The 26,286-nt window shown below is 47.4% G+C and overlaps 1 protein-coding gene across 2 annotated transcripts in view; it reads right to left on the bottom strand.

Moving 5' to 3' along the window:
• Positions 1 to 15,207: 15,207 nt before the first annotated feature.
• PRDM2 (PR/SET domain 2) overlaps positions 15,208 to 26,286 on the bottom strand; it is a 68,641-nt gene continuing 57,562 nt past the window's right edge. For both annotated transcript variants that reach the window (XM_059866875.1, XM_059866876.1), the window contains 2 exons: positions 19,234 to 19,362; positions 15,208 to 18,512 (listed from right to left, as the gene is read on the bottom strand). In XM_059866875.1, the coding sequence (XP_059722858.1) occupies positions 19,260 to 19,362 (103 nt within the window). In that variant the 3' untranslated portion in view covers positions 15,208 to 18,512; positions 19,234 to 19,259. The remainder of the gene's footprint in view (positions 18,513 to 19,233; positions 19,363 to 26,286) is intronic.

The following is a 26,286-nucleotide window of genomic DNA, read 5'->3' as shown; positions in this document are numbered from 1 at the left end:
GCTCTGGATGATTTTCAAATCACTTTCTTGTTCATTCTGGTCACATTTAGAATCAAGTTCCTTTTTTCATAACCAATGGAAAATTAACTGGCAAGATATAAAGAAAAAATATTGGGAGCCTAACAAATCAGCAGCATCTGAGAGCCAAGGAATTGATGGAAAATGGGAATTAATCTAATGGAGCAGTGAGTCAGAGAATAATGCATGGCTGTAAATCCAGAAAACTGCAATACACCAAACAAATTGCTTGGAATTTGGCCATGTATAACATAAATGGTTTCTCTACTAAGCCCAGTTCTTCCAGAGAACACTCAGCTCTCCTGGAGATCAGGTCTCACTCCATATATTCAATATTTCATGGGAGATCAGATGGGAAATACTCCTAAAATTCTTAGCAAACCCATTTTGAAAGTTTGGTAGTGACAATCATAAATCCTTCTGACATTTTTTAAAATTTTCCTTCTAAAATGAACAACTGGAGTCTTTCATTTGGGTACTAGCCACATTTATAGCACAAACCTGTGCCAGATTTGAATTTGTGCTTCAAGCAAGACCCCCCAGCACTGCCTGGCAGGCAGGAATTTCTTCTGAGAGCAGAACATTTAGGATGGGGCTGTGAAGCCAGCCTCTTTCCCAGTTACTCCTTTGGAAATCACCAGCTTGTAGCTAGGCTGGACAGGCAAAACATCCCTCACCCTGCATGGCTTGCCAAAGAAAACAGAAATCTCATTCCCTGAGTGATCCCAGGCAGGAATTACATCCCCCCTTTGGGAATTACCCTCCCTCCAGAGGTGACCACGTCCCCAGTGGCACTGACAGATCAGCCAAATTTAATTCCTGCAACAGCAAGGATTTGCTGCCTTGGGAAATGTGGTCAATAGAATTATAACATCTGTATTGTCTCACCCTTCACATGAGCCTGAAGATGGAATAAAAGTTTTTAAAACACCTCCCAGTTGCCTCATCTCTGGGTCAAAAATCCCTTAATCTGCCAGGGAAACTGGAGTTCTGTCAGGGAACTCTCAAAGCAGGAGCTCAGCCAGCTGCAGCCTTCCCATCCCCACTGCTCCCTGCACCCAGGGCAAATAAACACCCAGGTGAACACCTGGAGCACAAAGTCTTGGAGCTGTAGTAAACTGGTGAGGAAAGGGGCAACAGGATAAGATGGGAAAGCAGAAAAATAACTTTCCCTAGAGCATCCCATGTGCTGTGCCAGCAAAAGCTGCTGCAGGGGTCAAACACAGAGGGAGGACCTGTGCAAAGGGCAGGGCAGGGCTGCCAGCTCACTCACAGGCTGGTTCTGTCACTACAGAGATCTCCCCAAGCTGCCCATGAACAACCAGCCAATTGTGCAGGATCAGCTGCTCAAACCCCCAACTCCACAAGACTTTTACCAGTGGGGACAAGGTGCAGCTGGCAAGGGGAAAGCTGACTTCCAAACATTCAGCATTTGGTTTTCAGGGTAGGTTACTGCAGAGCAGCACTGGGAGAAGGGGATGTGCTGGCAGGGGAGCATCACACACCCCCTGGTTCCTCCATCAAGAGCAGAAAATGCTCCACACAACCTGAAGGACATTTTGCAAGCAGAGCCCAGCTCTTCTCACAGGTACTTTGGAGGAGAAACGTCCTTACACCACAGGCAGGAGCTATAAAAGCCACAAGATCCTTGCAGGTGGAACATCAAAGAGTGCTGTCAAGCTGTGATCTATCTCAGGCTCAGCAATTCTCCAGACACAACATCTGACATTTAATTAAGGCCAGCACCTTTTTCATTCAACACATCCCGGTGTTATTAAGGAGCCCAAATGCCACCAAGGACAATGATGTGGTACTGGGTACCCACAAATCTTTCCTGTGAGATTTGGACAGTCTGGGTCAGAACTTGGCTCCTCACAGCTCCTCAGAGGTGGCTGATGAGGGCAATCACGGGGCAGGATCAGGTTTTATGGTTTGGGAAGGCTTTGGCACTGCCCTGCTCCACATTGAGACCTTTTGTGGCCCTGTCCCAGATGTCAGCTCAGTGACACAGCACACAAGTGTGAAAAATGCATATTTTGTGATTGGCTTTTTTGCAAATATTAAAATGAATATTGTATGGGTTATGTTAGAAAGTTATGCTGTATTAATTTTCTTATATAGTATAGTTTTAGGTTATAACATAATGCTAAAATAGAAACTATGCTATGTAAGTTTTTTTTTTTTCTAAAGAAAGGACTTGCACTGGGACAGCAGCCACAGGACATTGAAGTCTTTCAGAGAAAGAGAATTTATTGCTCCATTATCAGGAGAAATGAACTTCTTCCTGCCTCACTCAGCCCTGCAGACACCATCAGGATTCAGAGGCAGAAGCTGACACTGCCCAGACAGAATCCTGTGTTTGAATGGAATTGATGCACCATGGATGAGGTGTGTGAATATGCAACAGGCTGTTGCTTTTAAGGGTTAATCCTCTGTGCATGTGGGGCCTTTTTTGGGCTTATTTTGTCCAGAAAGAGGTACCCAGACTGTCCCTAACTCTTTGTTTCTATTGTCTTGTATTGCCCTAAATCCTAATTGTCCAAATTTTTATTACTCTAATTATATTACTATTTTATAACCATTTTATTACTATTAAACTTTTAAAATTTTAAAAACAAGTGACTGGGGTTTTTCACACAGGTGAGGACCCAGAGCTGGGTGCCCCAACCCCGTGTGTGCTCCCACAGCCCCAGGGCATCCTTCCTGCCCACACTGCAAGGCCATGGACACAGACACATCCCCAGACACTGCAGCTCTGCTTTCAGGAGTGCTCAGTGTGTGTGGCCATTGCCATCAGGATAGAAAACTCAGAGGAACACTCATGAAATCCCTTTGGATGTCACTGACACCCATGGCAGCCATCCTTACACTGCATCTCACCTCCTTCCTGAGGAAACATCTAGAAAATCCTCCCAAGATGATCCACCAGTCCGTCTGGTTGACTGACTAATGTGGAATTTGAAAACCCAGAAGTCCCAGGTTTCCTTTTGGGGCATTTCCCTCTAAGAAAGGGAAAGGAAAACAAACCAAGCTAAACCTACCAGCTGTGTTTTCCCACCTTGCTCAGTTGGGACACAAGCTGCTCACCCAGAAGCAGAGCTTTCTCCCACATCTCTTCTTTGGGTAAGACCTGCCATGGTGGATCCACAGCCTTTGGACTGGTCCCAGGACATGGAGTAGGAATGTTTAATCCCAAACCCTCTTAAAGATCTGCCTGGCATTTTCTTGGAGGCAGCAGCATGATCTCAAACCTGATTAACTGAGTAACAGTCAGCTAATTAGTCACCTAATGAGTCATCCTGCCAGCTCTACCTGTGAAAGTTCAAGAGGCAGAGCACAAGTCCCACAGAGACCTGCAGGAAACTAATACACATTATTTTTAATGTCACCACAATGAACACACAACCCAAACATTATTAGTAACAGAACTGGCTGCTAGAAGAGAGAGAAAAGAGGAGAAAGGGTGGCACATTGTGCAGGAGAGATTTGCCACAATACCTGTACCAGCACAAACAGTAATAAGAAAGTACCAGTAGATCTGAGAAAAACAAGCTCTAAAAATTCAGAGCAAGTGCTGTTATGGCATCACTGCAGAAACCCAGGTTTATCCGTGGCTCCAGGTAAACAAACACATCCTTCCTCAGAGCTACCTGCCAGCAGGGATTGGAAAATAGGAGTAAACCTTGTGAAATCCTTTATCCAATCTGTTAAGCTTGGGGAAGCAGGTATGGAGGAGGGTGGGAGTGCCCAGCTCTGGGGCACCTCAGGGACTGGTGCTTCAGAGCACCTGTGAGGAGCAAGAGGCAAACATGGAAAATTTGGATTAGTCATGTCACACACCTCCTACTTAACAGCCAAAAGGCACAGACAAGAAATAACCAGGCCCAACTGCAGAGAGTTAGAAATTTAGGAAAGCACCTGGGAAAAGGAGCAGAGCTTCTGGGTGCTACAGTGACACAAACAGCCAGGGAAAGCCATGGGGAAAAAACATTTTGTCCTTCACAGAGCTGAATACCAAAGCAGATATTCACACGCTGCAGCAATTGCCCTCCAAAGCAGCAAATCAGCCTCCACTTGGAATGTCACTGTTTTGAAATGCAAAAATCACCTGACACGTTTTGCTCACACCCAAGCAGTAACTTCACCATCAGAGGCAGAGCAGCTTGTTCCAGCCCAGGTTAACCCAAACCCACAGGGCCATCCCACGCCTTGCTGTTTGTAAATATTTGGGCACAAAGATTTTGAGTGGTTTCAGGGGTATTGGAGGCCAGTGCACAAATGCAAAAGGGGTCACCCCAATCCCTTTGGAAAATACAGGTTTTAGGGAAGGACTTGGGAAACAGAGCAAGGATAGAAAGAGCAGCTTGTTCCAGCCCAGGTTATCCCAAACCCACAGGGCCATCCCACCCCTTACAGTTTGTAAATATTTGGGCACAAATCTTTTGAGTGGTTTCAGGGGTATTGGAGGCCAGTGCACAAATGCAAAAGGGGTCACCCCAATCCCTTTGGAAAATACAGGTTTTAGGGAAGGACTTGGGAAACAGAGCAAGGATAGAAAGAGCAGCTTGTTCCAGCCCAGGTTAACCCAAACCCACAGGGCCATCCCACCCTTGCTGTTTGTAAATATTTGGGCACAAATCTTTTAAGTGGTTTCAGGGGTATTGGAGGCCAGTGCTGAAGTGCAAAAGGGGTCACCCCAATCCCTTTGGAAACCACCAGATTTTAGGGAAGAACTTGGGAAACAGAGCAAGGATAGAAGGAGAAGCTTGTTCCAGCCCAGGTTAACACAAACCCCCAGTGGTTTCAGGGGTAGTGGAGGCTGGTGCTGAAGTGCAAAAGGGGTCACCCCAACCCCTTTGGAAACCACCAGATTTTAGGGAAGGACTTGGGAAACAGAGCAAGGATAGAAAGAGCAGCTTGTTCCAGCCCAGGTTATCCCAAACCCACAGGGCCATCCCACCCCTTGCTCCTATCTGTAAATATTTGGGCACAAAGCTTTTGAGTGGTTTCAGGGGTATTGGAGGCCAGTGCTGAAGTGCAAAAGGGGTCACCCCAATTCCTTTGGAAACCACCAGATTTTAGGGAAGAACTTGGGAAACAGAGCAGGAAAGGGACAGCAAGGACATTACAAACCAGGATGTAGGATGACACGGAGGTGTGCGTGCTCCCCTCTTACCTGCTTCCATCAGCTGGCACTGCTGCCCAAAAACTTGGGAGAAGGTGACAGGCCCTGCAGCAGGGCTGGAGGAGGCCGGGGGGGAGTCCATGGCTTCCCTGCAGTGCTGAGTGTTGGTCATGGAGCAGAGCCCGGAGCTCCCAGCCCTGCTGTCCCCGCAGACCCTCGGCGGCAGGAGGAGACACCCGGGGAGCAATGGCGCTGCCTCTTCCGAGGGGCCAGCCTGCTCCTTTCAAAGGACACGATCAGCACACGTTTTCAGCTGAGTGCCAGCAGTATTTTCATGGAGAAAACCAAAGGTTTGTGCCTCTCCCGGGAGGGTCTGGCGCCTCCTGGGCAGGTCTGGTGGCTTCAGGCACAAATTAGCGCCGGGCACTGAGGATCGCCCCTTCTGGGCTATCTGCCATGCTCAGAGCAAAGTCCCGAGGCTCTTTTCTTCTCCCGAACGTCCAAGCCCAGCCCTACCTTGTCCGTGAGCTCGGACACATCTCCTCGGGAGAAGGGGAATTCTCCTGTGGGGATGCGGAGCCGCCGTCCTTCCAGCCCGCCGCTGGGAGGGCACCGGAGCACCGGGGATCCTCCTCCGCAGGGCTCGGAGCCCCGGCTGCCCCTCAGGAGCCCCGGCTGCCCCTCAGGAGCTCAGGGGAGGCTTTTGGGGGAGGCTTTAGGGCAGGTTTCCAGGGCAGGTTTTCAGGGGAGGCTTCCAGCGGAGGCAGCCGCGGGCGGCACCGGCCGGGCCGGGCCGGGCTCGGGGGCTCTCGGCATCACCCCCGCCGCTCGTCCCCTCCCTCCAGCCCGCTCCCCCCTTCCCCCAGCCTCACCGGCGAGGGGGAGGAGACTGGAGCCACGTTAAATAACATCCTGTGCCCTGCTGCAGTGCCCGCCCGGCCCTCCTCCCTCTGCCCGCCTGCAGCGGCTGCTCCCGGAGCGCTCCGGAGGCGCTTGGCGGTGGGAACTCCGGCTGGGAACGACGAGCCGCCAGCCTTAACCCGCTCCTGCCCTCCTTAACCCTTTCCCCCCTGCCTTAACCCCCTCCTGCCCTCCTTAACCCCCTCCTGCCCGCCGGGATGCTCCAGGGACAGGGGAAGGGCGAGCACCGGCTGCCAAACCTGCCCGCGGTGCCCATCCCGCAGGGATGCCTGGCTGGAATTCCTTCAGTGTAAGCAGCAGGCAGGGCTGTTTCCAGGGAAAAGGGGCCAAGAGTTAACTCCCAGCAAAGTCTGACAGCGCTGATTCATCTCTGTTTGAAAAGCTCCCCCTGCCAATGCAAAGGATGCTGACTCCGGGAGCGCTGCGTGAGTCTGTGGTCCGTGAGTCATCGGAGCTTTTTTTGGGGAAGTCTGCTGGGAAGAAAGGTTCCCGCGTGGTTAGGAAAACACTCGGTGAGCCGGGTGGAAATGAGAAACTGCCAGACTGCAGCAAGCCCGGGGCAGAGAATGAGAGGCTCCTGCAGGTACGAGCAGTGCCGGGGCAGACAGGGCTGACCGCAGCCCGAGGAGGCAGAGAGGGGCCGGGAACATCTGGAAAATTCCCAGCTGAGGGAACTGAAGTCACATCTCGTGGTCTGTGCTGCAGCAGCTCCTGGGGCAGCATCGCTGCGCAGAGTGAGCACCCGGCCGGGAGCTGTCCACGAAATCCCGGCTGGATCGGTGTGTTGTATCTACTCCCTCTGGTATTACACCAATTTAAGGAACAAATATTTTGCAGTGAGGGTGGAGAAGCCCTGGCACAGGTTGCCCAGAGGAGCTGTGATGCCTGTAAACACTCAAGGTCAGGCTGGATGGGGCTCTGAGCCATCCAGGGAGGTTGGAGGTGTCCCTGCTCATGGCAGCAGGTTGGACTAGATGCCCTTTAAAGCATCCTTTAACTGGTCTAGGATTCTATGATTTATATGATTTTAGGCTCAGATTATCTTTGGCAGAATCCAAACAAACAGACCAGAGACTACTTTGCATGTTTGTTTCACTAAAGACACAGGAGCAATCTCTGCCCTCACACAAACAAGAGATTCAACCTGACCTTCCTGTCTACCACATGGAGGAAAGCAAAAATTGGGCCATTTGGTCCATATGTCTTCAATATTTATTCCTGTGGCTGCTTTCCTCCTCCCTAAGTGTGCCTGATGCTCTCCCTGACCACGTCACATGAAATCCTCCCAGAGCTGTTTGGTAACTTCTCTGCAGAACCCACTGCAGAGCTGCATCCAGCTCTAAAAGCATCATTTAGGGGAAAAAAAAAAAAATTATGCAAGAGGCTACCTGCAAATCCTTATTTCCTTAGCAAAACTTTTCCAACTTCAGGACAACAGGGATTTTAGTGTTGCAGATGAACTCACAGATGCATTTTTCCTTCTCCCCAGTTCCATTGTGCATTAGGAGAGTGCACTGAAGGTTCTAAACCACTCAAATAATCTCAGGTAACCTGTCTGCTGCAGGTGCCAAGGACTTTGTCACTGGAGGGAGGGCACTCTGGGGATAAGAGGGAGCCCAGTGGGCTCTAGACTCTAAAGGCTGTTTGCTGTTAGAGGCTGTGAGCTGTTGGATTTGCAGAGGGTTTTTGGGAGGAGCTCCTGGTGTTCCAAGCTCCCCGTGGGGCTCCATGTCCAGCCCAGCAGGGTTACACAACACGAGAGGCCATGCTCCATTCCACACCTCTGCTCACAGCTCGGCCATGCATCCAGCCAGCCCACATCCCCAAAAACCAGAAAGCAAGGAAAGCCCTCTTGTTTGGGCTGGTCTGGGAGTTGTGTCTGAGAGGAGCAGTGGATTTGTCTTTACAAAGCAGCTGTGGTGCTGCTGGGAGATAAAACCAGCACTGGGAGATAAACCATGGGAAGGATTGCACTGATTGATGAATGGAAAAAGAGATTTGCTTTATTTGATAAACAAAATGAGACATTGAGAGATAAAAGAAGCAATGGGGAAGAAAAAACCCTAAATTCTGTAAGAATTAAAAATGAAAAGGGAGGGTTGTACATTAGAGGGGAATCTTTGGGATCAGGTGTTCTGGGAAGTCTTAACCTCTCAAGTACCTCAGAAATGGGGAAAGAGAGAAGGGAAATGTGGCTGGAAATTGGGATATAAAGGAGGCTGCGTCCTCCAAATATTGGAGAGACCCCAGGAGACTGCCCCATGACCTCTGCCTTGATTGGAATAAAGTCAAAGGACTCCTCTGTCTCCTTTTGGGACAGAAACCTCTGGTGCTTGTGGATGAATTTTCCTAACATGTCCATGCTCAGCATCACCACCCTCTCTCGTGGTGACCCTGGAGCAGCTCCAGAGCAGAGGAGCTCAGCAGTGCCTTCCCTTCCCTTCCCTTCCCTTCCCTTCCCTTCCCTTCCCTTCCCTTCCCTTCCCTTCCCTTCCCTTCCCTTCCCTTCCCTTCCCTTCCCTTCCCTTCCCTTCCCTTCCCTTCCCTTCCCTTCCCTTCCCTTCCCTTCCCTTCCCTTCCCTTCCCTTCCCTTCCCTTCCCTTCCCTTCCCTTCCCTTCCCTTCCCTTCCCTTCCCTTCCCTTCCCTTCCCTTCCCTTCCCTTCCCTTCCCTTCCCTTCCCTTCCCTTCCCTTCCCTTCCCTTCCCTTCCCTTCCCTTCCCTTCCCTTCCCTTCCCTTCCCTTCCCTTCCCTTCCCTTCCCTTCCCTTCCCTTCCCTTCCCTTCCCTTCCCTTCCCTTCCCTTCCCTTCCCTTCCCTTCCCTTCCCTTCCCTTCCCTTCCCTTCCCTTCCCTTCCCTTCCCTTCCCTTCCCTTCCCTTCCCTTCCCTTCCCTTCCCTTCCCTTCCCTTCCCTTCCCTTCCCTTCCCTTCCCTTCCCTTCCCTTCCCTTCCCTTCCCTTCCCTTCCCTTCCCTTCCCTTCCCTTCCCTTCCCTTCCCTTCCCTTCCCTTCCCTTCCCTTCCCTTCCCTTCCCTTCCCTTCCCTTCCCTTCCCTTCCCTTCCCTTCCCTTCCCTTCCCTTCCCTTCCCTTCCCTTCCCTTCCCTTCCCTTCCCTTCCCTTCCCTTCCCTTCCCTTCCCTTCCCTTCCCTTCCCTTCCCTTCCCTTCCCTTCCCTTCCCTTCCCTTCCCTTCCCTTCCCTTCCCTTCCCTTCCCTTCCCTTCCCTTCCCTTCCCTTCCCTTCCCTTCCCTCTGGACACACTCCAAGGGATGCTCAGCTGAGCTCTGCACATTTTGTTCCCAAGAAATGACCCTCCCCGAGGTACAGAAATGACATTTTCCACCTGACTGCAGCTCACCTGGATTTCCCTCACAGCTGACACCTGTGCTGCTGTGCTGGGTCCCACACATCATCCAGTGCCAGATTTCCTCCTCTGGGCTTCTGTGCTTGCCACAACACCCTGGGATCTGTTCAGCATGTACAAGGTTCCTTCAGGTGCCCCCAGTTCTGCTGGGGCCACTGTGAGCTCCTTCAGCTGCAGCACAGAAAGTAACGACAAACAGAATAACACAGCACACAACCTGACTCAGAGCTTCTCTTTCTAGGGGAAAAGGAAATAAACGAGTGTCAGGAATAATGAGAATAACGTGCCCCTTGTTGAGATGCTGGAGCTGAATTTGGAGGAGCTGTGTTTGCACACAGTGAATGAAATCTGTGGACTCAGTGCCCTGGAAGTGTGGGAGGAAGGTGAAAGGAGAGGGAATTAACCCCTACCCCTCACTGAGTGGGAGCTTTTTCTGCAAAGTCCTCCACTGCTGGAGCCAGGCTTGCTCATGAGCAGGTCTACCCATGTCAGGAAAATTCACCCACAAACCCCAGAGGTTTATGTCCAAAAAGGAGACAGAGGAGTCCTGAAACTTCATTCCAACCAAGGCAGAGACCATGGGGCATTCCCCTGGGGTCTCTCCAGTTTTTGGAGGACACAGCCTCCTTTTTATCCCAATTTCCAGCCACATTTCCCTTCTCCCTTTCCCCATTTCTGAGGTACTTGAGAGGTTCAGACTCCCCAGAACACCTGATCCCAAAGATTCCCCTCTAATGTACAACCCTTCTTTTTCCTTTTTAATTCTTACGGAATTAGGGGTTTTCCCATTGTTTCTTTCATCTCTCAATGTCCAATTTCATTTATCAGCAAACCTAAAGTTTATTTGTAAAAGCAAATCTCTTTTTCCATTCATCAATCAGTGCAATCCTTCCCATGGTTTCTTTCATCTCCCAGTGCTGGTTTTATCTCCCGGCAGCCCCACAGCTGGTTTGGAAAGACAAATCCCTCATTCCTCTCACCCAGATGCAGCAACACAAGCACTTTAAAAACTCCACAGCTCAATTTCCATCAGCCAAGTGCAGGAAAAGTCCATCTACTGCACCTCTATCAGCCCTTGCCCTGGAATGACAGCTGAGAGAGCTCCCCAGGCCATTTCAGGAGGCTGTAGCTCTTCATCTGCTCCCCACTGATGACCAAAATGCAAAGGGGGCTGTAGCCCCACATTTCTCTTCACAGAGAAAAGCAAGGCACAACTCTTCCCAAGAATATTTCTGGGTTTCACATTCTCTGAACCTCAGAGAAACAAAACCCCATCACTGTGGGTAAACAATCTCCATATTGCATTCTAATTTTGCACAAACACAGGCACAGCAAATGAGACAAGAATATTCTTGGGAAGAACTGTGCCTTGCTTTTCTCTGTGAAGAGAAATGTGGGGCTACAGGGAGCTCTGTGGAGCTCCAGCCCCCAGCCCGTGCTGCAGCAGGGACAGGTCACACCAGGACAGAAGAGCCTTGGAAAATGCAGCCCAGTGGAGATCTGCTTCTCTTCCATATCCAATTATCCCACTGACCACACAACAGTGAGCCCCAGGAAAATGCATGAAAGGGAGAGAAGAAGCTCAGCTCAGCTCAGACACCACGAGGACAGACGTTCCATTGCTGTGGCACTGCTCAGCTCCAGAAATACCCTGGGTGAGAAATGGGGTCATTCACAACAATGTTCTTTGTACAAAAGGGTTTGGGAAGGGGGGAGGGCTCAGGAAAGAACATTCAGAAATTATCCTTAATGAGATGTCATCAGCTATGAATGGTAGCAGGCGAGAACTTATTTCTTGTGTCAGAAATCAGCATTTCACTGGTGCAAGGCAGAGGCTCTGGGAGGGAAAACAGCAGCTAAGGGTTTTTGCATTTTCTTCCAGCACAGCACTGTCACAAGCAGGGCTGGTGCAATCACTGGCTGGGTGCATGGGGATGTGTGGATTGATTATTCCTCCTCAGACCACAGCACTGACATCAGCTCTGGAAGGTTTCTGCAGTTCTGATGCCTGTGTCATGCGAGGCAAATGGAGTTTTGTAGAACTCACTTTGAAGAAAAGCACTTAAGGTTTGGCATCAGAGGCAGCAATTAAACACATTTCTGCCTTCCTTCAGATTACATCTCCAGCAGCTCTTGGCTGAAAGTCAATTTTGTTTGGTTGAGTTTTATTCTTTCTGAAAAAAGAAGTTTGGAAGGCACAGAAGAAAATGACCTAAGTGGTGCAGAAAGGAAATGCCCTTAAGGACTTAGGGAATATTTAGGGTAGTTTATCAAAAGTAAGGCTTTTGGATGGCTTCATTAATATATAAATGTCCTTGTAGAAAAGAAATACCAACTCTGAAAGGACTCTAATCAATTGGTGCTGGGCCCAGGGAGAAGCTGAACTCAGAATCTATCAGGACAGAGTGCTACAGGATTTCCCTTGAAGGGCAAATTAAGAAGCATTCCTGAATCAATACACCCCAGGTAAGCCTGATGGAGGAACCCAAGAAAGGAGTTCAGGGAGTCTGTCAGTTCTGTCAGTTAAACACAGCAGCTGCAGGAAAATTCCATATAAAAGAGAGTAAATACATTGTGCAGAAGGCAAGATGTGAGCCTAATAATGAGCACTGTGTTTTATGGTGCAGGTTTTCTGGTGCAATGCCTGTCCCCACACAGTCTGTTCCCCAGAGCTTCACCTGAGGAGTGCAGAGGCCCAGAGAAGCTGACTTTGGGCAGGAGATGAGCCTGGAGTTAATACCCCCACAGCCCCTGACCCTGGCACACAAGGACAAAAAGATTACCAGGAAACCAACCCTGCAAAAGGCTGCTGAAGTCAAGGTGACCCAAAACAGCCGAGCAGCACAAAAAGGGGGGGTTGCCCTGTTTGCATTAGCATCTCATAGCTAATACATCCAGAGCTGCTCTCAGCCAAATGCCCTTTCTCCTTCCAAGGCAGCTGCAAAGCCTGATAGGAACCAAATGTAGCCCAGCATGAAATTGGGCTACATGTCATCCCCTGCCCCAGCACCTGTCAGTGCCCCTCCTCTTCCTCACTGGGGAGTGGATGATGCTTGTCTGTGAGCAGCAGGGCAGAACCTGCTCTGCTGTCACTTCCAGGTGAGCTCATCCCTGTCACCATCACATTTTCTGGAAAAATCCCCTTGCCCAGGATTCTTCTCTGGGAAGCTGAGAGGCCTCAGAGAAAAAGGAAAACAATTCTTATCTCATTTCTTCTCCTGTGTTTTGCTGCTTTGGAATGTGGTTGGAGATTGTTTATCCAACAGGAGATTGTTCCATTGGTTTCATGTGAATTGTTTTTACTTAATGACCAATCAGAGCCAAGCTCTGCCAGGGCTCTGGAAAGAGTCACGAGGTTTCATTATTATCTTTTTAGCTTCTGTAAGTGTCCTTTCTGTATTCTTTAGTATAGTTTAGTAGAGCATTCTTTATATAATATAGTGTCATAAAATAATAAATCAGCCTTCTGAGAACATGGAGTCAGATTCATTCCTTCCTTCCAATGACAGGGGTCTCAAAAAATACAACACATCCCTGCACCACAGGAAATGTCCCTTGCAGCAGGAGGCTCAGCACTATTTCTGTCAGTGCCCACGGGGCTGGAGCATCCCTGGTGTGTCCCAGCACTGCAGCAGCTTCTGAGCAGTGACCTTGGCTGGGAAAGGCTCAAGGGCTGCCCTGCTCACAGCCCAGGAGGATGTTACTCAGCAGGGCTGCATGTGCAGCTCTGTTCCTGCTGCTCTCCCTGACATGAGCTCAGGCAGGGTGGATGTCTCATTCGTATTTTCTGAAAAATCCTTTTGCCCAGGATTCTTCTCCTGGGAAGCTGAGAGGCCTCAGAGAAAAGGAAAACAATTTATGTCATTTGCTTCTCCTGTGCTGTGCTCATGTGGAATGTGTTTGGAGATTGTTCACCCACAGGTGATTGTTCCCTTGGATTCATGTGAATTGTTTGAACCTAATGACCAATCAGGGTCAGGCTGTGTCAGACTCTGAAGGAGAGCCACAAGATTCATTGTCCTTCTTTGTAGCCTTCTGAAAGTATCCTTTCTGTATTCTTTAGGATAGTTTTAGTATATAATATAATGTAATGTAATGTAATGTAATGTAATGTAATGTAATACAATGTAATGTAATGTAATACAATGTAATGTAATGTAATACAATGTAATGTAATGTAATATAATGTAATTATAATATAATATAATATAATATAATATAATATAATATAATATAATATAATATAATATAATATAATATAATATAATATAATATAATATAATATAATATAATATAATATAATATAATATAAATTAGCCTTCTGAAACATGGAGTCAGATCCATCAATTCCTCCTGGGGACCCAGCAAATACCCAGATGGACTCGTGTCCTCCGTGCCCACTCCTGAGCACACACAGCTCTCTGTCCCAGCCTTGGAAGAGCATTTGCCACCAGCACTGGCACCAAGCACTGAGCACCCCCTGGCTTTGCTGCTGGGGCTTTGGGAGGGCACCCAGCCTCTGGCAGTGTCGTGTGCTCTGCCAGCACCACACACACAGAGCTGAGCAGCCTCCAGGCAGGAGCCTCAGGATGAGAAAGTGATCCTCCTTAGCTGTTTTTGGATGCAGCCTTCTCCCAAAAAAGCCACAGCTCTCATAGAAAGGAGCAATCAGTGCTGCTTCATGTGACAGCCCAGACAGGAGAATGGAGGCATGCAGCTATTTAAGGAATGTTTCTCAAGGTTCTCATGCAGGGGCAGAGTGACAGCTCAGCACAATCAGATCCCTTCAAACTCACCTGAAACTGGGTGGCATTTCCTGAGAGCCAAACAGGCTGTGACACTGCCAGAGGAGCCTGGCTGCCTGTCAGGCTGCTGCAGGCACTGGCAGGAGACAGTGACAACAGTGGCTTTTCTCTAAGGGAACAGATTTATAATGCATAAGGAACCTTCAGATTTTCTGGGGTGAAAGAGCCATTTTTAGCCCATGTGAAATTAATATTAATATACATAATTCAGCTGTTCCCAAACCTATTTCTTGGACCTGCTGTTGTTTTAAAGGATGGGATGCATGGGATTAATGCACCCCTGACTGCCCACCTCCCTCAGTGATTCCCTTACAGGGTTTTCAACTGAGGGGGCTCCATTTAGAGCAGATTTAAAGAAAGTTTTTACAACGAGGGTGGTGAGGCCCTGGCACAGGCTGTGGCACAAAGCTGTGGCTGCCCCATCCCTGGCAGTGCAGGTTGGAGGGGGCTTGGAGCACCCTGGGCTGGTGGAAGGTGTCCCTGCCCATGGCAGGGGGAGAATGGGATGAGCTTTAAGGTCCCTCCAGCCCAAACCACTTTGGGATTCTATGGAAAGAGCCAAATGGCCCTGAAGAAAGCATCAAATGTCTCAGTGTGCTGTGTATGAAACAGGGAGCACTCTAGGAGGAAAACAGCCCTGCCTGAGCATTCCCTCCCAGCTGAGCAGAGCAGCCTTGGGGTTCCACAGGGCTGACACACCTCAGCAGGAGGTTTGGACTGGGATGGAGAGGCCACACTGCAAAGGGCTCGTGGGCTGCTTCTCCAGGCATGCAGAGCTCAGGTGGAGCTGTCAGGACAATGAATCCTGTCTGTGTGCACTGAACCTGTCAGACCAAGGTGACACTCACATCTCCTTCCTCCTCTCCCACCACCCACCAGGAAAACCCCAAACCATTCCATTGTTTCAGAGCTAGAGCACAGCCAGTCTCCATTTTTAAGGCCTCCTTGGCTGAAATAACAACAAATATTTCCATAATGCAGTTTTTCACATTAATTTATTGTTGTTCTTTTTCTTTACATGGCAGACAGACAGCAGAGCTTTCAGTCCTCCAGAGCAATTCAGAGCCCCAGCACAAACCAGGTCCCACCACATCTCCACAGAGTTTATTTTCAATAAACTTCTCAGTTTCAGCACTGCCATGAGAGCCCTGCAGAGCTGCCAGTGTTGTCCTTGCAAATTCTACATGCAAAACCTGAGCTTTTTCCCCACCCTCTCCTTGAATTTTCACAAGAACTTGTGATATTGGTCAAGGGCAAAATTTCACGTTTCATCAGCAGGCACGGGGGAGGTTAAAAAATTTGCTGCAAAACTGTGAAATTGTGCCTTGGGAAAAGATGGCATACTTTTCCTGAATTCACTGTGAATGAAATCTCCTCACTGGTCCAGAGAAATGACATCATTTTGAACTGATGCTTTTTTTCTGCAAGAAAAACCATCCCCCCCGCCCCCCTCCCAGAAAAACTGCATTTTTATCTGAGGAAAAATGATGAAGTCTGGTGCAACCATGGGTCATTTCTTGTTGCTGACATGGACATTTTTCTGCTACAGCTTAGACTGTAATGGACCCTTCAAACAGACCAGTACAATATAAAGCTGTGTGCTGTGGTCTCTTGGTTGAGTCCCATGTTATAAAACTTTAAAAACAGAGCATTTACAATCAGGGACATAAAGACGTGCTCTTAAAATGGTAAATACATATTTACAGGCTTGTGTGATAAACCAGAATTTCTCTGGCAAAAACGTTCCTATATCACAGCAATGTACACACTTCTCTCCTTGAGTCTGTCAGTTTTTATAGTTGATAACACTCTAAAAAAGGCAGCAAAAATAAATTGCACAGAAGTGGCCTCTTGTAACCTCACTGGGATGCCTTAAAGGCACTGAACTGGCAGCATCCATCCAGAACTCCATACCTGATGGAACGGACTGGAAGCTGAGTGGGTCTGAGGAGAAGGGATTGTTTAAAGCAGTATTTGGGCTATTTGGCAAGAAAACTCTTCCTCAGCAACAATCCTCAAGTGAGCAGGGATCATTCATTCTCTAACTGGGATCTTTGACGAGGTGTCCTACAAAACTGCACTGGGAAAATCAATCATAATCACTCACTAATAACACTGGTGCTTTAAGCTAGAGTATATTGGGTTTATTAGCACTTTATACTCATCTTCCCAGTGATTTAGGCACTCTCCAGACACACGGAAAGAGCACTGCTGTTTGAAAGAACAGGGTTTACCATACTAAAATTACATGATGAGAGAAAGGACAAAATGTGGAGAGAAAATAAAAACAAAAAGGTAACGTGCAAAACCAAAGGGAGAGAAACTGATCAGAGAGCTGTGTGTGCACACCAGCTGCTTGGACATAGACGTAAGGCCAGCAAAATTAATTTTTTGTGCTATTTGACCAAAATTTACCAAGCTGCCTAGCAGATCTGGATGCTCCCTTCCAACTAGTTTGAATGACTAATGAGATTCTCAGTCTTCCAAGGCTGCTGTGAAAAATCCCAGCCTTTGTTTGCAATTAGTACATCTCTTTCAAGAGGAGATAACTGCTAGATAAAAACTCCAAAGGGAACAAACCCTAGAGATCCTCCCCCCCAGAAATGAGACAGGGCAGCCAGCAATGGCACAAGGATCTCAGTGGTCTCACAGTCTGGGACTGGAAGCATCACTTCCAGCATGGAAGGGGATGCAGATTTCTATGGCTCATCCAGGTCTCAGCCTTCCCCCAAACCACAATTGCACTTAGAAAGCCTCCAAGAGGGGTTTATCCAAAAAATCTGTGGTGAGATAATACAAGATCCTGAAAACCTTTTCTTTCCAACTCAAACAACACACACCTAAAACATTTTAATGGTGAACAGCGTTTCTCCTATAAAGCTTTTCTATTCATTTTGAACAATTTGATTTTCATCAAAACTATACAAAATTAACTGTATCCAGCAATTCCATACACATCTATTTTTATCTGTCATATATATATCTATATATATGAAGATATATATATAAAATTGATCTTTTCTTTGACTTTTTCAGGGTGGTGGGGAGGAATATCAGCTGGGCACTTGTTTCTTCCTAACTAACGTGTGCATACACAGATCTGTGCTGATCTGTGTGGAGTGCAAAGTCAAGGACAGGAATAAATTGACTGAAACAAGAAGGAAACACAACAGTCAACCCCTTTGGCCTCCTTAAAAAGTTCCAAACCTGGCTGCTGCACTAGCAGGGATCATGGAATCACGTGTTGGCAGAAGGAACCCTTCACCTCATGGGTGAGCGGGGCAGAAGCTCTGCCCAGACCTGGCAGAGGATGTAGCTGGGTGTGACTGAGCCCATCTGGGGGCAGGAAGGAGGTGAGAGACCTTTCTGCACTGCATTTTATCAGCTGACCTGTGTGTTTCTGGAGTTAGTCTTTACTGGCTGTCCTCAGGGATGGCCTCTGGACAGCACCCCCAAACCAAACACACCTCTAGAGACACAGACAGGTGCTCTGTTTAAAGACAAATGTTGTATTTAAGGACAAATCTGGCCTGATACTGCACAGCAACACCTGTGTTTGATACTGTCCCTAAATAAATAAATTCTGGCTCTAAACAGGCAACACAAGTTATGGCAGTTTTTAGGAAAGGGATGTTTGTCCCTTGATGGAGCTGGGCTGTCACTGCATTTCCCAGGGATCATGTGACAATGAACATGTGTCCTGATGCACTTCAAACACAACAGCACCTGCCCCTTAAAGCTGAAAGTCAAGAGACTGGGGCACCCACAGACTGACATGTGGACACCTCAGGACACCCTAGCACTCCCTTTTTTGTGGGATGCCCAGTTCTTTACCCGCTAGGATGGAAAGCAGAAACTAAAAGGATGCAACAGTCTTCTCAGAATTTAATTGCATAGTATGTTAAACCCTCTGTGTTCTCCCAGAAAGAGAAACTCCTCCAGACCCACCCACCCTCTGAGCAGGGGTACTTTGCCTGCAGGTGCCTGAACACTTCTCCAGGCTGCTCTCCAAGCTGGCACGTGGGCTCCATGCACGGGGAGAGATCACCCAGTCCCCAGCAGCCACAGCTCAGCACTCCCTGGAGAAGGCAGGAGCCTGCTCTGAGCTCCCTCCCTTGCAGGGAAGGCTGAGATGACAGAAGCACATCATCACTTCCAGCAGAAGATGCTACTGTCCCTGTTGTCTGCTGAGGAACCCATCTCACCTCATCTGAGCAAAGCAGGAGAGGATAATGCTTGGGGATTACTTCACCTCACCCTTTCCAGTCAGAAGTTTCTGGTACCTGAAAATGCACAGAGAGTTTAATCAGAAACAGTTTAAGGAGTCACAGTTCCATGTTCCATGGAGCTGGAAGCAGGACAAGTTATTCAGTGACCACTGCACAGCAGAGACCCCCCATGATTTAATTTTGCTTGGATTTGGACCACAACTAAATGGTCTGTGCCACAGCTGGAGATATTAATATTCATCAGCAACCATCCCCATTATTCAGGAGATAGCAAACCTCAGAATTTCACTAACTATTCCCTCAAATGTTGTTTTTTTAATGGTTTAAGAAAGAATAAACTTCAGGCTGCAGTGTCTTAACTTTGCTGGTACTCACTGTCACCTTTAGCTTTACACACATTAAGTATCCTGTTCCTGAGCTGTTCCATCAGGATAAAGGAGATTATTATCTGAAAGTTAATGGTGGGGAAATGAAGAAGCAGAAAACAGTGTCTTGTTTGAACCAACAGAAAATCAGCTCAGCCTCACCAGTGCTGGGGCTGGCTCGTTGCCCAAGCCCACCACGACAGTCACGAGATGCTGGCAGTGTGTGCAGAGCTGAGTGCTTGGCAGAGTCAGGTGAGATGTAATGTAATATGGTTTAATGTAGTACAGAATCATAGAGTATAATAGAGTATCATAAAGTAATTAATTAGCCTTCTGATAAGATGGAGTCCTCCTCATCATTTCCTCCTCCATCAGGGGCAAAAATACCATGGATGGCAGTGTGGCTGTACCTGCTTTGGTCAGACACGCCCGGGGTCTATTCCTTGAAGAAGTGGGATGAGGTGGAGCTGGATTTCTTGCTCTGCCTGCTGCTGGGGCTGTGCGAGGAGGAGGAGGGACATCTAGAGGCCATGCGGAGCCTGCAATGTGCAGAGAGGCAGAAGAGCATCAGGGACCGGGCACAAACCAAACCAGAGTCGTGCTCTAGAAAGCCATGAGAAAGGAAAACGACATTCCACGCACACTGCAAGCACCAAGAGCCACTTCTGAAGGCAGGAGGGTGTTTTTTGTCTCGTTCTGAGCTTACCCTGTGAGTTTATTTAAGCAAGAAACAGAAAATGTCAGCTGGAAGCAGTGTCCAGGCTCCCACCCCGTGTCCCAGAGCCACTGGGGACAGACAAACCCACAGCTACATCAGAAACTACAAGAGTCATGTTCCCTTCTCTCAGGACAGCCCAAATCAGGTTTTACAATACATATTTGTGGAAAATGAGTTTTGCTTTACAAGAGCCTCTACCACACCTGGTCCTTTCTCCCCAGGCCCAAGGTGGCAGAACACTCCTGTCACGAGGGACAGAACTGACACTGCAGGGCACAACTGTGCCTTTGCTGCACTCCAACTTCAAACTGAGAGCCCTAAAGTGAGAGTGAAAATCGGAGACTTTTACTGTAACATTTTCCTTTTATGCCTCAGTTGATTTCAAGAAGAAAGCCTGAGCCCATGACTGGAAGCAGGGAAGCCCAACTGCCTCTGCCCTGTTCTGGACATCCAGCTCAGTTCCAGTGGAGACCCAAGCCAAACTTCCATGCACTCAAAGATTCCCCCAAATCCCCTGTTTGTTTTTAAATCCAGCACCTTTTGCTATCATGCACAGACTTGTCTGCTTTCCCTCACACCTGTGCACCCCATGGGTAATTACATACCTTCCTTCTCAAGGCAAATTCTTCAAAATTCTGACCAAACCAAACCACTTATGTTCTTCCAAGGGAACATCTTTTGAAATATCATTTTCTTACACAGCAACACGTCTAAAAAAAGTTCAAAGCCAGGTTTTTCTCTGGGTTATTTTTAGAGTTCAATGCACACCCTTTAAAGGAGATTTCAGTTTGTCCTTCCACACAATGCAACTGCAAGTTGGACATCAAGAAGTGCAAAACTTTCCATTACAACAGAAAACCAAAACCACAGCAATTTTGAAAAGCAAGCAATTCAATTATTTTCAAATTAAAATTGGTGGTTAAAATTGCCTGCCAAAAGTTTTGTTATTGTTCTGTGTAAATCATCCACTCCAGCCTTTGTGAATTCAATCCTGGAACTTTCAGCCAGTGGGGAAGAACCAGAAATTGGTAATGGGGAGGTCAACAACACCAGATTTTTGTTGTTCCATAGAAGGACTGTTACCAAGGGAAACAGCAGAATATCCAAAATAAATTTCGTTTGTTTGGCTTCAGATTTTTACTATAACTAAAAGAGGGAAATTTTAGTTTATTTTTGTTTAGAATGTCTCCATGTAAGTAATGCTTTCTGTCAAAATATTAATTATGACTTCTTAAAGTCCTTCAATAATCAATGACATCTGTGAGCTCCTGCATGCAGTGAGGCAGGGTCTAGATCCTAGGGGAAACCTAAAGAAAAACAATGTTAAAAGGCTCAAATCCAAAGAGACCAAATATCAGGGGAAATCTGACCTAGGCTTTCAAATGCACACCCTGATCAGACATTGGGAAGAAATTTTTTTCCTGTGAGGGTGGCACAGGGTGCCCAGAGGAGCTGTGGCACCCCTGGCAGTGTCCAAGGGCAGGCTGGATGGGGCTTGGAGCAGCCTGGGGCAGTGGAAGGTGTCCCTGCCCGTGGCAAGTGGAAAGAGATGGGTTTTAAGGTCCCAGGCTATTCTGGAATTCTGTGATCCTTCACCCCTCATTTCCTCAAGCTTTAAAGCCAATAGATCATGGCTTGTTATTTGGAAGCTGAGGATTAGAGGAATGAGATAAAAAAGGATTTCTTTTCCTAATTGAGTTCCATATGGAGTCCTTAGTGCTGCCTTTCCGTGGTGCTCCACACCCACAGCCCTGTCTGCTCTGCCAAAGCCAGAGAGAGTTAAAATGGTGTTTGGCAGAATCAGGGCCCTCCTCGCTCCAGCACTCACCTGCAGTGGGTGCAGAACTCCCATTTGAAGCCTGTTTAAAGCAGAGCTGGGATGTTGGGATGATTTTGACCAACTCCTGGGTGTGCAAGGGGAGCTGGTCTCTGAGAGGAGGGGAGCTGAGATGCCCCTGCTGCATCAGGAGCTGTGACTGAAATTGCTATTTTTATCCCTGTCACTTTGCACCTGCTCTCACCATCTCAGCCCTGGGTAACTGGAGACAGGCAAAGAGAAGGAATTCTGAGCCAGCCTGTGCAGTGCTGCTGAGGGATGATCCCATGGGAAGGGCCAAGGGCTGTGCCCAGCCCCTCACACCCTGTGCACAGCCCAGACCAACAGCACAGCCCAGGCTGCCCCAGCTCTGCCAGAGCCATTGCTGGGAACAGTCCCAGCCAGACAAAAAATCATTAAAAAAAAAAAAAAAAAAAAGAAATAAGAATACATAGTCTGCTTGTAAGGAGAAAAGGCCCAGAACCCAAATGTCAGGTAGCAGAAAGGATTTGTGTGCACCAAGTTTTCTCTGCCAACTAAGGACTTTAAACCCAAGCTAAACAGTTTGGTGGATGCACCAGCTATTCCATAAATTAGAGCTAACCCAGAAGCTCCATGAGGCTGTTTTTTACAGGACCTAAAGCTCTCTCTCCCAACTGAGAGCATACCCAAACCAGAAGAGATAAATCATGGATTTGGTGAGACTCCCTGCAATAAAAAATCCACTAAATCCCAGCTCTTAAAGTTCTCCATCCTCAAATCTGAAAGTGTTCTGCAGTGTGAGTCAGTACCATGATCCCAGTTTTTCAGATCCAGAATGAGTCAGGTGGAAAGGGATTTGCCAAGGTCACTCAGAAAATCTGCAGCCTTAAAGCAGAGGACTGAACAAAGGAAGAGATTCCCACAGCACCCACATTACTGTCACAGCCTAAATTGTCTCCTGAATATTTAATTTGTCCAAACCAAGCTCCTAATTCCATACACCTTCCCAGGCTTCCCCAGCAGCCTTGCCATGAGCAGCAGACACAAACTCAAAGGCCAGGAAAAATGCCAAATCCTCACACACCCCTTCCCTGAGACATTCCCAAAATACATTTGGTATTTTTTATTCAAATTAGCTTGTCTTCTACCACACTCCTTCAATTAACATTCTCCTGGGTTGCTCGTTTAATTCTCTAGGAATGCCCTAGAAAAATAAGCCATGATATTTGTGGGCATGAAGGCTGGAGTGATCTGAGCTGGCTGCCAGTCCCACCTGGAAATTCAGTGAATAAAGTCATGGCACTATGTGGTAAAAATTCAGGTGATTCAGGTTCACATTTTTACCTCAATTAAAGTGGTTTTTTTCCCTGCAAGGATTATACTCTATAATCTAAAATAACCCCAAGGATAACCCCAATTTCAGACACACACACATTCCACAATACATTTAACAATAAGCACACCAGGAACATATTCTATCAAGTGTTTCCTACTCTTAAATGAAAGAATAGCTAAGCTGACACAAATCATTGACTGCCCAGGGAAAAAAAAATAGAAATGTGGGTGCTTAAGCCCAAATTGTTGGTTTTGCAGAATTAGGCTGAGTAATTTCACAGGCCAGAAGGGAAGCAAGAAGGTTCAGGGGGTGGGTAAATGCCATTTCTGGGCTTTCTGCTCTCAGTGAGATGAAACCCCAGTCCTGGCACCCTGGCTGCAATGGACTCCCTGGCAGCTGTACATTGCTCAATGGGAAAGCAAATACATAACACAAGGACTTGGAAAAACATAAAAACCATCACCCACCAAGGGAAAGACCTTCATTTGTCTCTTGCAGTGAAACAAAGTATTTCTCAAGACAAAAAGTTTAATGGATAGAATTTGTTGAAAGGGATGGAGAAGTCCTGACACACTGCATGGAAAATGGGGAAGCAGCAGAAAGCAACAAGGATCTTCATGTGCTGGACTGTGGATATTTAGAGAATTATGTGTGTTTATTCATGGAAGCAGGGAAAGAGCTGGAGCAGGCCAGGATTTTACCTTTCCTTCACAGAACATGAATATTATTATTATTATTGCATGAATCTAAACTGGAAAAACCTGTTCTTGAGATCCTTGGCATTCTAGACTTCCAAGAAGACACCTAACAGCACTCTCCAGCACAGTGCTTCAAAGAACTGAACCCTTTAAGGCAGCACTGCTGGCCCACAGGAGCTCACAAACTGCTTTGTTTCACACCTGCTCTGCAGTTTCAGTTTCTTCAGTGCTGGCTCAGTTCCACTCCCCGTGGATCACGAGGAACTGGGGTGGGGAACACCAAAGCAACACTGAGAACTGCTGGAAAAAATCTCACACCATACCTACAGCTCACCTGGGGGGGCTCAAAATTAATGTAGTAAAATTTACTATTTAAGTAAAATGGTGTTTAACTTTTTCAAAAGCAACCAGGGACCTAAAGTAGCCCCTTGAAAAGGAATCCAGCACTGAGATGGCTTCTGAGCTCCTCCAGAAAATCACTTGCCTTGAAGGTACTTCAAGTTGAGCTCAGAGTCTTATTCACTTAAGAAATCTTGATGTAAACCAATAAATTTAGATGAACAGTATCATGTCAGTAATTTGTCTTCCTGCCCTTTTAAAGTGGCACAGAGTATTTTGAACAATTTTGGATTAAAACCAGAAGTACTCAAATTCATCTTCTATACTGTCAGGTAACGTGATTTGATAAAAAGTTTGTATCTACTAAATGACATTCCTAACAGAATGAGAAAGCTTTCATCACACATAGGGAACACTGTAGTTTATTTTATTTAGCTTTCGAGAGAAATGGTGACACCAAAAGAGTTTCAAAGGATTGCTGAAGAAGGATGAGCCCTCAGTCCTGCTCATCTCATTACATGAAAAAGAAACCACAGAAAAGTGTTTTGATTTGAAAAGGTAGATGAGGGACATACTGAATTTGCCATAATGAACAGAGAATGCAGCTTCAAATTCCAGTGACAGAGGAGTTTGAGTGTGAAACTCTTCAAAGCAGCTCAGTGATGTAAGAATTAAGTATTCCTCATCTTCCCACCTCCTTCCACACTGCAGTGCTGAGCAGAGATCTCAGCACCTGGAGGAAACCCTACATAAATCCCCCCTGAGTCACTGGGGCTATGCACAGGCCTGTGCATGGGAATGAGCTCTGCATTCCCAGAAAAATCACTTCCATGAAAAAGTCCTTGCATTTACACAGGTATTAGAGGACACAGTCTCCAGCTACCTCAGGGAAGGTACAGGTTGGACATTAGGAAGAAATTTTTCACCCAAAGAATAAGAAAGTCCTGGGATGCTCTTCCCAGGGAGGTGGTAGAATCACCATCTCTGGATGTGTTTATAAAAAGCCTGGCCATGGCACTTGGTGCTACAGTCTGGGTGAGGAGTTAGGGCACAGGGTGGACTCGATGGTCTTGGAGGTCTCTTCCCACCTCATCACTCTGGGATTCTGGGATTGAACTCTGCTGAGCAGCACTGCCCCAACTGCAGAAGGAACCACAGACTCCCTGAGGCTGGAAAAGACCTCCAAGGCCATCGAGTCCCACCTGTGCCCCAGCCCCACCTTGTCACCCAGCCCAGAGCAGCAAGTGCCACATCCAGGTGGTCCCAGACACCTCCAGGATGGGGACTCCATGGGCAGCCTCTGGACAGTCTGAGGCCACCTCCTCTTGTCCTGTCCCTCGTTCCCTGGGAGCAGAGCCCACCCCCACCTGGCTGCACCCTCTTGTCAGGGAATTGTAGAGACAGACTGTCCCCCCTGAGTGTCCCCCCTGAGACCCTTTCCTCCAGGCTGAGCCCCCCAGCTCCCTGAGTGGAGGCAGGCTTTGCTCAAACAGGCCCAGATGAGAGATTGTTACTCTTATTTTTGGACTGACACAGGGCATTGAGTGGTGCAAGTCTCAGTTTTGCTGCTCACCTGCTGTGTGCCAGACCACCCTGAATGACTGAGCTCTGCATTTCAGAGAAATGGAACATCACCTGCTGAATAACCAAAGCCATTTCTCACAACCCTCTGGCAGTTTCTGGGAGTTCTGTCATCCAAACCATGACTCAGAGACCCTGTTCAGCTCATGAAACATAAAAGTCTTAAAAAATTAAACAGAGATATATATACACAAACAAAGTGCATGCTGCTGATGACATTGTTTCAGAAACCACTCGAGCTGTGAATCAATTAGGAAAATGAAGCAGCTACCTATCTTAAAAAAAAAAAAAAGCCTCCCTTCAACTGGATGCTGGCTGAAGCTTCCCTTGAGTTTCAGTTTTACTGCCTTGTATCTGAAAAAACCAGAAATTAGAATTTCAGTACACTTTTCCCAATGAATGCTCTCTAAAACCATTTCTAAAGACGTACTAAGAGAAGTAAAGGTGCAGCAAAATGAGAATGGAAAGTGATGAAGTGTGTGGGGAGCAGCACCCAGAGGTGACTCGAGGGCTTCCTCTGTGCCCAGGAAGAGGGTCAGAGGCAGGCAGTGGCTGGAGATGGGTGCAGAGGCAGCACAGGACTCCTGGCCCTGTGCTCTTCTCTCAGTAACCTGGTGTCAGACAGGGGATGCCTTACACCCCTCCCCACTCCAACCATCTACCTGCATTTCAAACCTCTAACTGGTGCTAGACTGTAACTGATGGGCACAAAGCAGCACCAACTCCTCCTGCAGCCTGTTACCTAGTATTCAGTTCATTCAAAAATACTATAAGACATTTTTACTCAAATTAAAAAAAAGATCCCAAACAAAGCTTGGGAAATATCAGCAACTCGTTCATACCCATGGAAAAAAGACCCCTCTTTAATAACATTCAATTTCCACTCTCTCATTTGATGTGTACAATGCACTATTAACTGTACACTTATACCATGCCTTATTTAAGAGTATTTTATTTGCACCTTGCTGTGAAATAGATATTCCTCACCATTCT

Source organism: Haemorhous mexicanus, chromosome 23, assembly GCF_027477595.1.
Source record: "Haemorhous mexicanus isolate bHaeMex1 chromosome 23, bHaeMex1.pri, whole genome shotgun sequence".
Lineage (NCBI taxonomy): Eukaryota > Metazoa > Chordata > Aves > Passeriformes > Fringillidae > Haemorhous > Haemorhous mexicanus.
The sequence above is the reverse complement of the archived record's forward strand: the minus strand, read 5'-3'. Positions and strand labels throughout refer to the sequence as shown.